Source organism: Mytilus trossulus, chromosome 7, assembly GCF_036588685.1.
Source record: "Mytilus trossulus isolate FHL-02 chromosome 7, PNRI_Mtr1.1.1.hap1, whole genome shotgun sequence".
In the NCBI taxonomy this organism is placed as follows: Eukaryota; Metazoa; Mollusca; class Bivalvia; order Mytilida; family Mytilidae; genus Mytilus; species Mytilus trossulus.
Window position 1 is genome coordinate 21,999,261 of NC_086379.1, and position 13,586 is coordinate 22,012,846.

Below are 13,586 nucleotides of genomic sequence, written 5' to 3' on the forward strand. Positions count from 1 at the left end.
CGATTTATGAGTTTGACTGTCCCTCTGGTATCTTTCGTCCCAATTTTATAAAGTATTACCAATTCTTCCTTTTTATCTAACATGTTTTAGTGTAAATTTGACTGGACAAAATACCAAGTTTACCACAGAGGAAAAACAATACTCACACAAGGGTATTTATGACTAACAATACCCAACTATTTTAGTAATATATATAATATAAATATTATAAAGTTGTAAGTTAATGCAGAAATAATGGTATATAACCGAAAATTTACAGTTCCATATAACCACAAATGAAAACAAATCAAAATTCAACAACTGGCCGGAAACAAAATTATTTAATTTACAAATACATTGTCAAACATGATAAAAAAAAGAGTAAAAATACGATACAAGATTTTTTTTTAATCAACCTTTCAATTATTGCAAGTCATTAAAACATAACCATATTTGTGATTCTTCTTTTGATCTACATATAAAAATATGCACATTGTTATTTGGGCGGAGAGTTTTCTCATTGACACTCACACCACATCGTCCTATTTCTATATACAATATACTGAAATTATTGTTATTCAAGACGGTTACAATTGGCTTTAACACACAACATATGAAAATATTAACAAAATGTAATATACAATAAATCGATATGTTTTGTTAAGCTTAAATTCAATTGAATGCATTACTGGTACATAAACAGTTGTATTGTTTTGGACGACCCAACAACCCACAAATGTCCACATTCATCTACTATCATGTCGGAAGTATCACAAATACCTTCATTTCGACTTAACAAATCTTTCTGGAAGACGCCATTTTTTGACAACATATAACATTAACTTTTTTGCTGTCAGCTAGAAAAACATTTCAATAATTGTCCGTAGCAATAGCGTTAAATTGATCACCAGATCTCCAAAACGTATTAAGAACTTTAAAGTTTTTATTAGTAAAAAGAACTCCCCCATCGCAGATACAAATAACGAAATTTAAGTTTTGGGATTGTTTCATAGTTAAACGGCGTTTGATTTTTTACATCTCATATGTATGGTATGCATATCGTTTACCCTGGACATTTTTATCATGCAATCTTTAATTTCAAATTTATTTTGGACCCTGTCTCTGTCTGATAATTCATTTAGTTTTGTTTCGGTTTCGTTATACACTAACAAGTTGCCATTGCGAACTGTACAACAAAACAAAGTATTTTTAAATGGAACTTTGTAGTCCGGATCTCTATAGTTTATTCTTTCACTTGTAAAAATTGAACCGTCAAACCAAAGCCTTATTTCATTTGCAGATTTCCTTACAATACGTTTTGGGTTACGAAATTTATATAAATCATAATTATCGTTCTCAGATATACCTTTGTAGCTAAACTTACACAAAGCTGTTTCGGTTGATAACCAGGCATTGTCATTTTCAGCTGGAACAATGTCTAGGATATTATTCTCGATGACGAATTCGTATATTTTTGCTGCTCTATACATTGGTAATAGACCTATTTCAGATAACGGTAAATGTGGGAACGTTATCGTTGATTCACTAACCTTAGGTCTTGTAGTGACCATTCCAAATATGTTTTCAATAACATCTTTAGTGACATTATTACTTTAAAAATTCAGATCGTGAATAGTGGGAAAGACATTTAAAGTTTTACACAAGACGATATCAAGACGTTTTGCGATAGGCAAAAACTCTTCAAATAAGTGTGTATCTGACGATTAATTAACATAGTCATCTGTTGTAAAGATTTGTCCGGCTAATGAGATTTTTTCAGTTACTAGTTGATTCATATAAAGTCCATTTGTTTAATTTCTTTCTTCCTTGCATTTTTAATAATTTTTAATTTTTGTGTTGTAAGTTCATCAACAGTACTGCAGAACTGATCTTTCAAATTGGTGGCATGACCTGGTACATCCTGTTGTAGCACGAGCCAATGTTTGTTAAAGTTATTTTTCTTTAACGTCATAATTTCAGCAGTATGTTGAAGAATCTAAATTCTAGCTTTGAAGCTAGCGATTGCAACTGACAGCTTTTCCTTTTTAGTTAGAATTAACATCATTAATTTTTCAACTTGATGTTGACGATGAAATTATCCTGAACATTCAATACACAATAAAGTATTGCACGGTCTACAGAATAAGGTAAGTTCCTTGCTATGCTCTCCACATTTTGCCTTGACAGTTGATTCAGTTTGATCTAATTTCTCTGATCTAGTTCTCAATGTCTGAATCACATGCTTTTTTTCATGTTTTCAATTTTTCATGATAATCGCGACAATTGCTGCATAAGTTAGTTTTGCAGTTTAAACACTTTTATACTGCAAAATTTTGATCATCGCATAAGTCGCATACTTCCATAACCTCACTGTCTACTTTCACATATTCCAATTTAAATGCATAAGGTTTCAGACCGCTTACTCCTTCGTCTGGTAAAAATATAGTTGTCGTACATAATGGACAGATGATTTTATTGTCTTTGATATCCAATTTCTGAAGACATTGCAAGCAGAAAGTATGATAACAATCTAAAAGTTTAGGTTCTGTGAAAACAAAAGACAAACATATTCCACACCTCGAATCATCCCCTTTCGTCATGCTCGATATTGTAAGATACGGCCGACATGGAATTGTTAGGACTTAATCACGTCATCATATGATTTCCTGTTAACAAAACTTTGAATTTTTCGAAAAACTAAGGAATTTCTTATCCCAGGCGTAGATTACCTTAGCCGTATTTGGCACAACTTTTTGGAATTTTGGATCCTCAATGCTCTTCAACCTTGTACATGTTTGGCTTTATACATATTTTGATATGAGCGTCACTGATGAGTCTTATGTAGACGAAACGCGCGTCTGGCTTAATAAATCATAGCCCTGATACCTATGATAACTATTTTAAAGTTTAATGCAAACATCAGTTACATGTACTAGTATATATATATATATTTGAAACGTTGTAAACGTGCCAAAAGTATCGTCTTATATAAAATCATTAATTCATTGATCTATGTTAAAATATTTCATTACTGGTTGCTTAGTGAAATTCCATTATATCTCCTTCTTTTAAAACTAGTACTTATCTTTAAAAGTATATTTAATGAAACTTAGGAATGGCACACTAACATTTGTGTTATCAGTTTAGTTGAAAATCAAACTAAATAGATGGACAGTTTTTGATACAACGTGTTGACAATTCAGCTCTAAATAAAAATAAATATAGATTGCAGACTTGCCAATACGACAACTGTTATTCATAATATAATCGCTTCAAGTCAATAACCTGTAATTCATAAATTGTCGTTGATCGCTCTCCATCATTTTTATTTTTTTATTAGTAGTTTATTTCAGGACGGGTTTATATATATTTTGTCATCAATGGACTTACAAATAACTAATGGTATTGGTTTTGCACATTGTGAAGTTCACACATTGAAATTTTGCCGTTGCAGTCAAACATTTTGTTCACGGTACTGAATTTAGTTTTTTAAGCACAAGTGTTGTATCCTTAGTACCGTATAAGTTTTTATGAAACCTGGGCTCTGGTGAATAATTTTCTGATGGCAATGATACCACCTCATTTTATCATTATATAAATATCTGATGGGTGGTGTTTACATGCTAAAGTACATTTAGATTTGCCTTTCTGACAATACAGTCTATTTTTTGTGTTCTTTCTATCGATTATAACATGCACAACTTAAATTAACAAACTACGATACCAAGTAATTAAAAGTCTAGCACGTAATACTTTTTATATTTTAATATTAATTACAACGCATCAAACCATCTAAATTTATTGTATACAAAATATATAAAAGCTTTATTATTTGGACGGAAATAAAACTAGTACTTTGTTTCAACTACATGTAAGGTTTAACATGTCGGTCACCTCAGTTGACCAAATATATGTTCATACCTTTGTTATAAATATTTAGTAGAAGTTCATATAAGATTAATGGTTGTCAATTCGTCACAACATTTGATTTATTACAACATATAATACATAGATGAAGACAAATACTACTACCCTTTGATATCTATCGCCTCTCTGTTTTAAACCTTAACCGTATTGATCACTGATAAGAAAATACCTGTATCGATTTAGAAGACCCAACAAGCCACATATATCCACATTCATCTACTATCATGTCAGTGGTATCATAAATGACTTCATTTTCACTAAACAAATTTTGCTGAAAAACGCCATTTTCTGATAACATGTAGACAAAACCATTTTTGCTATCAGCCAGAAAAAACATTTCCATAATTGTCCGTAGCGATAGCTTTAAATTCCCCTCCTGATTTGTAAAAAGAATTCAGAACTTTAAAGTGTTCATCAGTAAAAAGAACGACATCCTCGCAGAATGAAATTACGAAATTCAAGTTTTTAGTTTGCTTCATAGCTACAGCTTTGACTTGGTAACTGTACCTCTTTTTTTGCATTTTTTTGAAAAAATCTTCAATCTCAAATTTATTTTGCACATTTGTAGGGTCTGATAACTCATAAAATATTGCCTCTTTATTATTATACACAAGTAGGTTGCCATTGCGAACGACACAGCAAAACAATTCATTTGTAAATGGATGTTCGTAATATTGGTTATGCTTGGTGTTTTCTCTCTTTAAACATCCATACCATGGGTTTATCTCATTTGCAGATTTCCTTACAATACGTTTTGCGCTCGACATTTAAGATTTATAATTTCTTTTCTCTTATATACCTTTGCAGCTTAACATACTGATACCGGTGTCGGTTAATATCCATGCATTGTCATTTTCCGCTGGAACAATGTCTTTGATATCGGTCTCAAGGACAAACTCGGATATTTTTTCTGCTTTATGCACTGATAATAGACCGAGTTCAGGCAACGGTAACTGTGGGTACGTTTGCTTTGTTTCATTTTTCTTTGCTCTAGCAATAAACTTTCCAAATATGTTTTCTATAATATCTTTAGCGACATCTTTCCTTTCAAAATTCAAGTCATGAATAGAAGAAAAGATGCTTACAGATTTACACAATTCGTTATCAAGACGTTTCCCGATATGCGAAAATTCTTCACGGAAGTGTGCAACTGACAATTTATTCATAACATCCTCTGTTATCATGACAAGTCCCGATAACGACATTTTTGCGTTTTCGAGTTCAATCAGGTATATGTCAAGTTCGTTTATGTCTTTCGTTTTTACATCATCGATAGTATGTAAGTTTTTATTTGTTAGTTCATCGACAGCACTACAAAACCGATCTTTCAAATATTTGGCATGTTCTTTTACATCTTGTTTCATCACGAGACAGTGATTGTCATAGTTACTTTTATTTAATCTTACCATATCAGCAGTATTTTCTAGAAACGAAATTCTGGCTTTGAAGCTAGCGATTCGGACTAACAACTTTTCCTTTTTGCTTTGAAGTAACAGAGAAAAGTTTTCGACTTGATGGCAACGATGGTATTCTTCTGAACACTCGATGCACAATAAACAATTACATGGTTTACAGAAGAATGAAAATTCCTTACCATGGTCTTTGCATTTGTCCTTATCATTTTCTCCAGACTGATCCACGTCATCTGATTTATTTTGTTGCAAGGGTTCAATTGTATGATTCCTTGATGCTTTCAATTTTCCATGGTAATTTCGACAGTAACTGCATAATTTGATTTTGCATTCCAAACAAGTCGCCATTGCAATATTTTGTTCATAGCATAACTCGCATGAATCCATAATTGCATACTCTTATTTGAACGGATAAGGTTTGAGACCACTAACTTCATTATCTGGTAAAGACATATTTGTTTTACATAACGGACAAACTATCTTACTATCTCTCACATCTAGTTTCTGAAGGCATGGTGAGCAGAAAGTATGATAACAGTCTAAAAGTTTAGGTTCTATAAAACAAGACTTGCATATTCCACACTTCGAGTTACAGCCTTCCGCCATTCTTGATATTGTGCGGTACGTTGGACAGACCAGGAATTTATTTAAGCTGAAGCTTTGTATACAAATCAATTCTTAGCAACAGCCACGCATATTGATTATACATGTTGAATACGTAATTTAATTATCGTTTAAGCATTTTATTTCCATTTGTTTAGTAAAAATTTTAATTTCTACTTATAAATCTAGCATTCTTATTGTTTAAAAAAAATTGTTCGTTATTCAAAAGTACTGATATGATTAATTGACACTTTTATTAACAATATTTACTGTGAATTACCTTCACCAGTACCTGGTCTTGTAAAAATATAACCAAAACAAACTAAACACAAATAAAAACAAAAACAAAAAACAAAAACGAAAACAAACGAAATGTATGTTTTTTAAACTTTTTTTTCACCTTATAACAAAATAAAGAAATTATAAAAAATAAAGTTCGTAGATTTAGATGGAACAAAACACAGTCTTAAATGATAAGTTTAAAAATCTTGTGAGACTACTGCTTTATCTCGATACATAACACATTTCAAGCTGAATTTAGCAAAATAAAATATATTTTTCGTCAATCAGAGAGATCTTAATAACATTTGGTATATTATTGTAGTATCTTGGAAAAGGCGAACTCCTCTCGTTATCAAATATATTCTAATAATATCTAATTAGATGTGTGGATATTTCCAAATGTGCTTGAGAATTAATTGTTATTTTTAAGTAAAAAAAAGCAGTCGATTTGGCGTCTTTCTTTGGTCAGAGATATAAGAACCGTACAAGTCTATTGCCTAGTCGACAATACTGCACTGCTTATATTGAAGATTTGTTTTTTGGCATTAATTACAAAAATAAAACCAAACTGGTGTAACACATCAGAACATTCATCGTTCGTGTGTTTGTAAGTAGGAAAAGTCAGTGGTATATCTGTTACATTTGTAAGGTATATTTACACAGAATATCATGGTGAAAATAATTCTTATTATACATGTCATACATATATTTAGTCACTACGAACAACATTACAAGTGATATGTTTAATATTAAGTTTAAAGGTAAAATTTGCACATTAATCAGTTACTCGAGAAATTTATGAATATTTTCTCTAAACCATAATAGTTTTCCGTTTTTTTATCAACAGATATGTGATCTTTATCCATACAGTTTAAATGAAACATGTCAAAACATTAAACACATACAATATCCGTATTATGTCTACAAGATAAAAAAGAAATAAACACAAGTAGAGAAGAAATGATATCAACTTACTAGTATGTAGATTTACAATATAATATATCATATCTCATAACTTTCACCACTTTTGATATTAACATTGATAAAACAACATTTTTTTCATCACGGTAATCTTCAATTTTGAAATTTTCGTTACTAATTACCGAATAAAATATATCAAAGTTATATTCATAAAGGTCAAGATACCTTGATCTACAAATCGACAGAAAGTTAAAAACCAATCTATACGACAAACAAACAAATGAATGACTAGCATTCAAGATTCCATATATTGAAGTTTAATGTACCACTACCAGCTGTATATGCAGCTTATAGATAAACCTCATAAAAAGATCCCAGACTAAAATTTGATACGCCAGACTATTTCTGTAACACACATTTGTGGTACTGGAAATCTACTTTTAATATCCAGTAATTTTTTTGTTACTTAAAATTTATTGTAATATTTAAGTAACTATATTTTACAATTCTTGATTTGTACTGACAATTTATGTACTACAGGTTTATTTCTATTACTCTCGTTACATTTGTACTGATAATTGCTGTACATCGATCTGATGAGTAAAGCCTTTCAATTGATTTTATAGTTTGTTCATATGTTGTACCGTTGTTATTTCGGGGTTTTATATAGCCGACTATGCGTAATGGGTTTTACTCATTGTTGAAGGTCGTACGGTGATCTATAGTTGTTAGTTTCACTGGCATTATGTCTCTTTGGGAGATATGGAAATGTTTTGCAGGGCCGTTGAAACTCTACTATAACCACCGTCATTTGATTGAAGTTCATATAAACGTGAGATATATATGTTTTTTGGTATTTCAGGTGAACGAAACACAAACCAAGCAAAGTCGATCTATTAACTCTATCGTTAATTACAAAGTCAAAAATAATTAAACTGCTGTAAGAACAACTAACCCGTTTAATTTGCTATCATCTGGACTACATTACGGAAAAGTACACTCACCTCTTTTCCCACGAATTCAGATAAACTAATCATCAATTCAAATATATCTTCAGCTTTTTTATATATAATATAAACATTGTATTTTATTTTCATTTTACCTATTTGGTCTTGGATTTTCAGAAAAGTATACCAAAAATAGTTATGACTTTGACTTCGTTAAGTTTTAACTCCAATAGTTCATTTAAAAATTGTGATGTTGTACGGAAACGTAGCTATATACTTGAAAACGTCCCAGATTTGACAAGAAGAGAACTGGTATATTTTAAGTAAAACGGAATCTGAGTACCAGAATTTATTGATCAATATCTCAACACACAAGGCAAGATTGAAATCGTTTGAAAGATTTTGTCATGATGAAAATATGAAAACATGATATATCAAATATCACAAGGATTAGTTGCTATTAAGGTGTTCAAGAACAATTTTGATTTTGGTTTCTCGAAAATAAAATCGATTAATATCAAATAAAGAAAAGCCTCACATGCGCATTATTTATTGATAAGAATACACCCTAATACATTTTGATGCTCCAACCAGCCACATATATCCACATTCATCTATTATCATGTTGATTGTATTATTTACACCATAGCTTCTATTCATCAATGTTTGTTTAACAACACGATTTTTAGATATAACATAAATCATATCACTTACGTAGTCCGCCACGAGAGTATTTCCATAGTTATCTGTGGCTAAAGCTTTAAAAAGGGCAAACGGCTTCTGAAATGAATCGAGAACTATAAAGTTTTTGTCAGCAAAAACAATTACATCTTTGCTAAAAGATATAACAAAGTTGAAATTTTGCAATTGCTTCATAACTATTCTTTCGCCGGTAAATGTGCTACCTTGTTGTAATATGTTGTTTGGATCTTTTAGTTCAAATTCGTTCTGAATACATGCACTTGAATATTCTTTTTCTTTTCTTAACTCGTAGAATATTTTTTCAGTTGGACTATACACAAACAGATTACCATTCCTACATAGGCAACACAGTAATCCATTTCTAAATGGAACAGTGCAGAAACGAGAATAAATTGATTTATTATTCTTCACGACGGAATTCTCGTACCAAAACAACATTCTAGATGCAGTTTTATGAACAAAATGTTTAATGTCAGCATGAGTTTCAATGCTCTCGTCTTTTATACCCTTACTACTATACCTACAAGCCATACCTGCAGTTAATAACCACGCATTGTCATTATTTGTTGGAATAATGTCTAGTACTTCATTCGAAACTACAAACTCGGACCGTTTCACCACTTTATGCGCAGGTAATAGACTAAGGTCAGGTACAGGTAAATGTGGATACATTGGTTTTACCTCTTTTTCCTTTTCTGTGGCAGTTATCTCTCCAAATATTTTTTCTATTACAACTTGACTGACATCATCCCATTCATAATTCAAATCGTGAATGGACGGAAATATATTGACTGATTTACGCAAGGTTTCATCAAGACGTTTTCCAATGACAGAAAACTCTTCAAGGAAGTGTGTATATGATGATTGATTAACGTAGTTCTCTGTTGTCATTATAAGGCCTGATAACGACATTTTGTCAGTTTCGATTTGATTCATGTACTTTTCAAGTTTTTCTATATCTTTCTTCTTTATATCATCAATAATATCTAAATTTTTATTTGTAAGCTCATCGACAGCACTACAAAACCGATCTTTCAAATTGGTGGCACGTTCTTTCACACTGTGTTTCAGTACGAGACAGTGTTTGTTATAGTTAACTTCTTTTAGTTTAACCATTTCAGCAGTATTTTGTAGAAACGATATTCTGGCTTTGAAACTAGCGATTCGGAATAACAACATTTCCTTTTTATTTTGAAGTATCGAAGACAAATTTCAACTTGATGACAAGGATGAATTTCTGCAAAACAATCAAAACACAATACAGTATTACACGGTCTACAGAATAAGGTAAGTTCCTTGCAATGGTCTTTACATTTTGTCTTGACAGTTGCTTCAGTTTCATCTAGGTTCTCTGATTCAAGAATTTTCAACGGCTGAATCACATGATTCTTTGATGTTTTTAATTTTCCGTGATAATCGCGACAATTGCTGCATAAATTGGTTTTGCAGTCCACGCATTTTGACACCGCAAAGTGTTGATCATCGCATAAGTCGCATGCATCCAAAACCTCTTTGCCTACTTTAACAAATTCTAATTTAAATGGATAAGGTTTCAGACCAATTACTCCATCGTCTGGTAAAGCAATAGATGTCGTACATAAGGGACAGATTATCGTATTGTCTTTGATATCCAAATTCTGAAGGCATGGCAAACAGAATGTATGATCATGATGATAACAGTCTAAAAGTTTAGGTTCTGTGAATAGCAAAGACAAACATATTCCACATTTCGAATCGCATCTTTCCGCCATGTTCGATATTGTAAAATACGTCCGACAAGGAAGTATCAGGGCTTATGTCGTCATATGTTTTAAGTTCAATGCCAATAACAATCATATAGATTTGTAGTGGAATGTTGAAAACGTGATACAAGTATCGTCTTATTAACAATCAATAATATATTAATCAATGATGAAGTATTTTATTGATGTTTGTTTAGTAAAATTTATTATATCTTCTACTTTAAAACTAAAACTTGTTTTTTAAACTTTGTCCTATCTGTTCATTTGAAAAAGTTTTAAGCGCAATTCAAACCTACACAGTTTTTGAAATTATGTATTGATATTACTGCCCTAAATCAAAATATAAGAGAGATTGCAGACTTATTAATATGACAACTATCATGTAGTATGTACCCACTACAAGGCAGGAACCTGTATTTTATTGGTTTTCTTTGATCGAAGACTATCATATTTATTTATTTTTTAAATTGTTTTGTTTCATAAATTAATGGGTTTTGGATCCGAGCGTCACCGATGAGACTTTTGTAGACGAAACGCGCGTCTGGCGTATATACTACATGTAGTCCTTTTATCTATGATGAGTTTATTTGTTTATTGTTGAAGGTCCTACATTGACAATCAGACATTGCAGACATAAAAATTTCGAGCACGATAATAAAATTTTAAAACACAGAAAATATACTGGACTCAGAGGAAAATTCAAAACGGAAAGTCCCTAATGAATGGCAAAACCAAAAGCTCATACACATCAAACGAATGGATTACAACTGTTAAATTCCTTGGTACAGACATTTTCTTATGTAGAAAATGGTGGATAAAACCTGGATTCATAGCTAGTTTAACCTCTCACATCAATTTCCATTATATTGATGACGATGTGTTAACAAAAAAAACCAGACATAATAAAGTGTATGTTTTTTATGAACGAGAACCAAGGGGTCTGGTTAACAATTTCCCGAAGGCAACGATAACATTTCTTTTTATCTTGGTATATCTGAAAAAAGTAAAGGAATGGCTAAGATCTGTTCTTCAACTTTGTACAATATTTTGCATTTTATCTGTTTGATCAGCGTCACTGATGGATTTTATATAGACGAACCGCTCGTCTGTCGTACAAAATTATAAAACTGGTATCTCAAATGAGTTTTTGCTTATATTCTTTGGCTGTTCATGTTTCATTTACGGTAATGAAATTATTTATTCATTTCTGTTCATTTTATATAGTGTTCGTTCTATCTATAACTACATACCCGACTAAATTTCACAAGAGTGCACACGCTGAAATGTCTCGCATTCTTTACTAAATAAAGGCAACAGTAGTATACCGCTGTTCAAAACTCATAAATCCTTGAACAAAAATCAAAATCGGGGTTACAAACTAAAACCGATTGATATTTTGTTGATAATCCTTAATATAAAGCTTTATTACGACTGTCTCATAAACGTTACATTAACCAAGATAACTAAACATTGACCAATGAATCATGAAAATGAGGTCAAGGTCAGACGCACCATGCAAGGCAGACATTTTAACAATTCTTCCATACAACAAATATAGTTGATCTATTGCTTATAGTTGAAGAAAAACAGACCAAAACACAAAAACTTAACACTGAGTAATGAACCGTAAAAATGAGGTAAAGGTCAAATAAAACCTACGCAACTGACGTATAGATCATAAAATATTTCCATACACCAAATAGAGTTGACCTATTGCAAATAGTTTTAGATAAATAGACCAAAACTTAAAAACTTAACCCTAACCACTGAACCATGAAAATGAGGTCAATGTCAGATGACACCTTCCAGTTGGACATGTACACATTACAGCGAATACATCGTATACAGAATATACTAGACCTATTGCTTATAATATCTGAGATATGGACTTGACCACCAAAACTTAACCTTGTTCGCTGATCCATGAAATGAGATCAAGGTCAAGTAAAAACTATCTAATGGGCCTGAAGACATTTCAAGGTACGCACATACCAAATATAGTTATCCTATTACTTATAATCAGAGAGAATTTAACATTACAAAAAATCTGAACTTGTTTTTCAAGTGGTCACTGAACCATGAAAATGAGATCAAGGACATTGGACATGTGACTAACGAAAACTTCGTAACATAAGACTTCTAATAATTAAAAGTCTTAAATGTTGTATCTTTTTTATTTAGTTTTTTATTACAACGCACTCCTATATAAATTAATGGTAAATAAAATATAGATAATATTTTTATTATTTGGACGGAATTAAATCTAGGACTTGAAACTACTTGTACCGTGTAACATTTCGGCCACATAAGTTTACCGAACATACTGCATCAACGTCATATTTGCATAACCTATGTTGAAAATAAGTTCAGAGAGGATTAATGTTTGTCAATTCGTCACAATCTGTATTTAATCATCACAAGTGATGAAGAAAAGCACCAAAACCATTTGGTATCTCTGGCATCTCTCTAATACCCACCAATCAGACAAAAAATAATCAGTTAATAGTTTCTGCAAAAAAACTAAACGGTTAGAAGTTAATGTCTGTCCCAAATCTCAGTCTAATTTTAATTGTAGAGCAGTTTCCATATGTCGTTCAGTTAGTTCTTATATCTGCGCATGTCTAAAACACCTTTGTGTTCATTATCTCACAAAACAAACAAGACAAGGCATTTTTTTTCGTGCAAAACGGGAATGGTTAAGACAATATACCGTTCCTTCAGCATTATCAATACAAATTTTGGTGTTAACGATTTGCATGAAATATATGTTAGAATCCGATAACATGCTAAAAAAGATAAACAATGCGGGAGACAGAATTTTTCTATGAAGCTATTAAACAGACTTTCTTGAATTTATTATGAACCACGTAATGCAACAGCATTATAACATCTTAGATTGCTGTTATATTTATATTTGATACCATATTGGATAATGTTTTGAAAGCACTAAAACGTTTCCTAAGCTAATATTCCTTTTTTCAAATCGCTCTCACGTGACTTTAATTGGTAATCTATCAAGACGTTCATTTCTTCTTATATGAAGCAAAATCAATAAAAGGTGCTACATTGTA

At 31.4% G+C, this 13,586-nt stretch overlaps 1 protein-coding gene across 1 annotated transcript; it reads right to left on the reverse strand.

Annotated features, from left to right (window-relative positions):
- Positions 1 to 4,697: 4,697 nt before the first annotated feature.
- On the reverse strand, positions 4,698 to 5,666 carry LOC134726251 (transcription intermediary factor 1-alpha-like). Its single transcript, XM_063590651.1, has one exon. The coding sequence runs from the start codon at positions 5,664 to 5,666 to the stop codon at positions 4,698 to 4,700; it is 969 nt and encodes a 322-aa protein (XP_063446721.1).
- Between the last annotated feature and the right edge of the window lie 7,920 nt (positions 5,667 to 13,586).

Bases quoted from the DNA above. Each gene is read 5' to 3' on its own strand.
- LOC134726251 (XM_063590651.1), bottom strand. From the start codon at position 5,666: ATGGCGACTTGTTTGGAATGCAAAATCAAATTATGCAGTTACTGTCGA.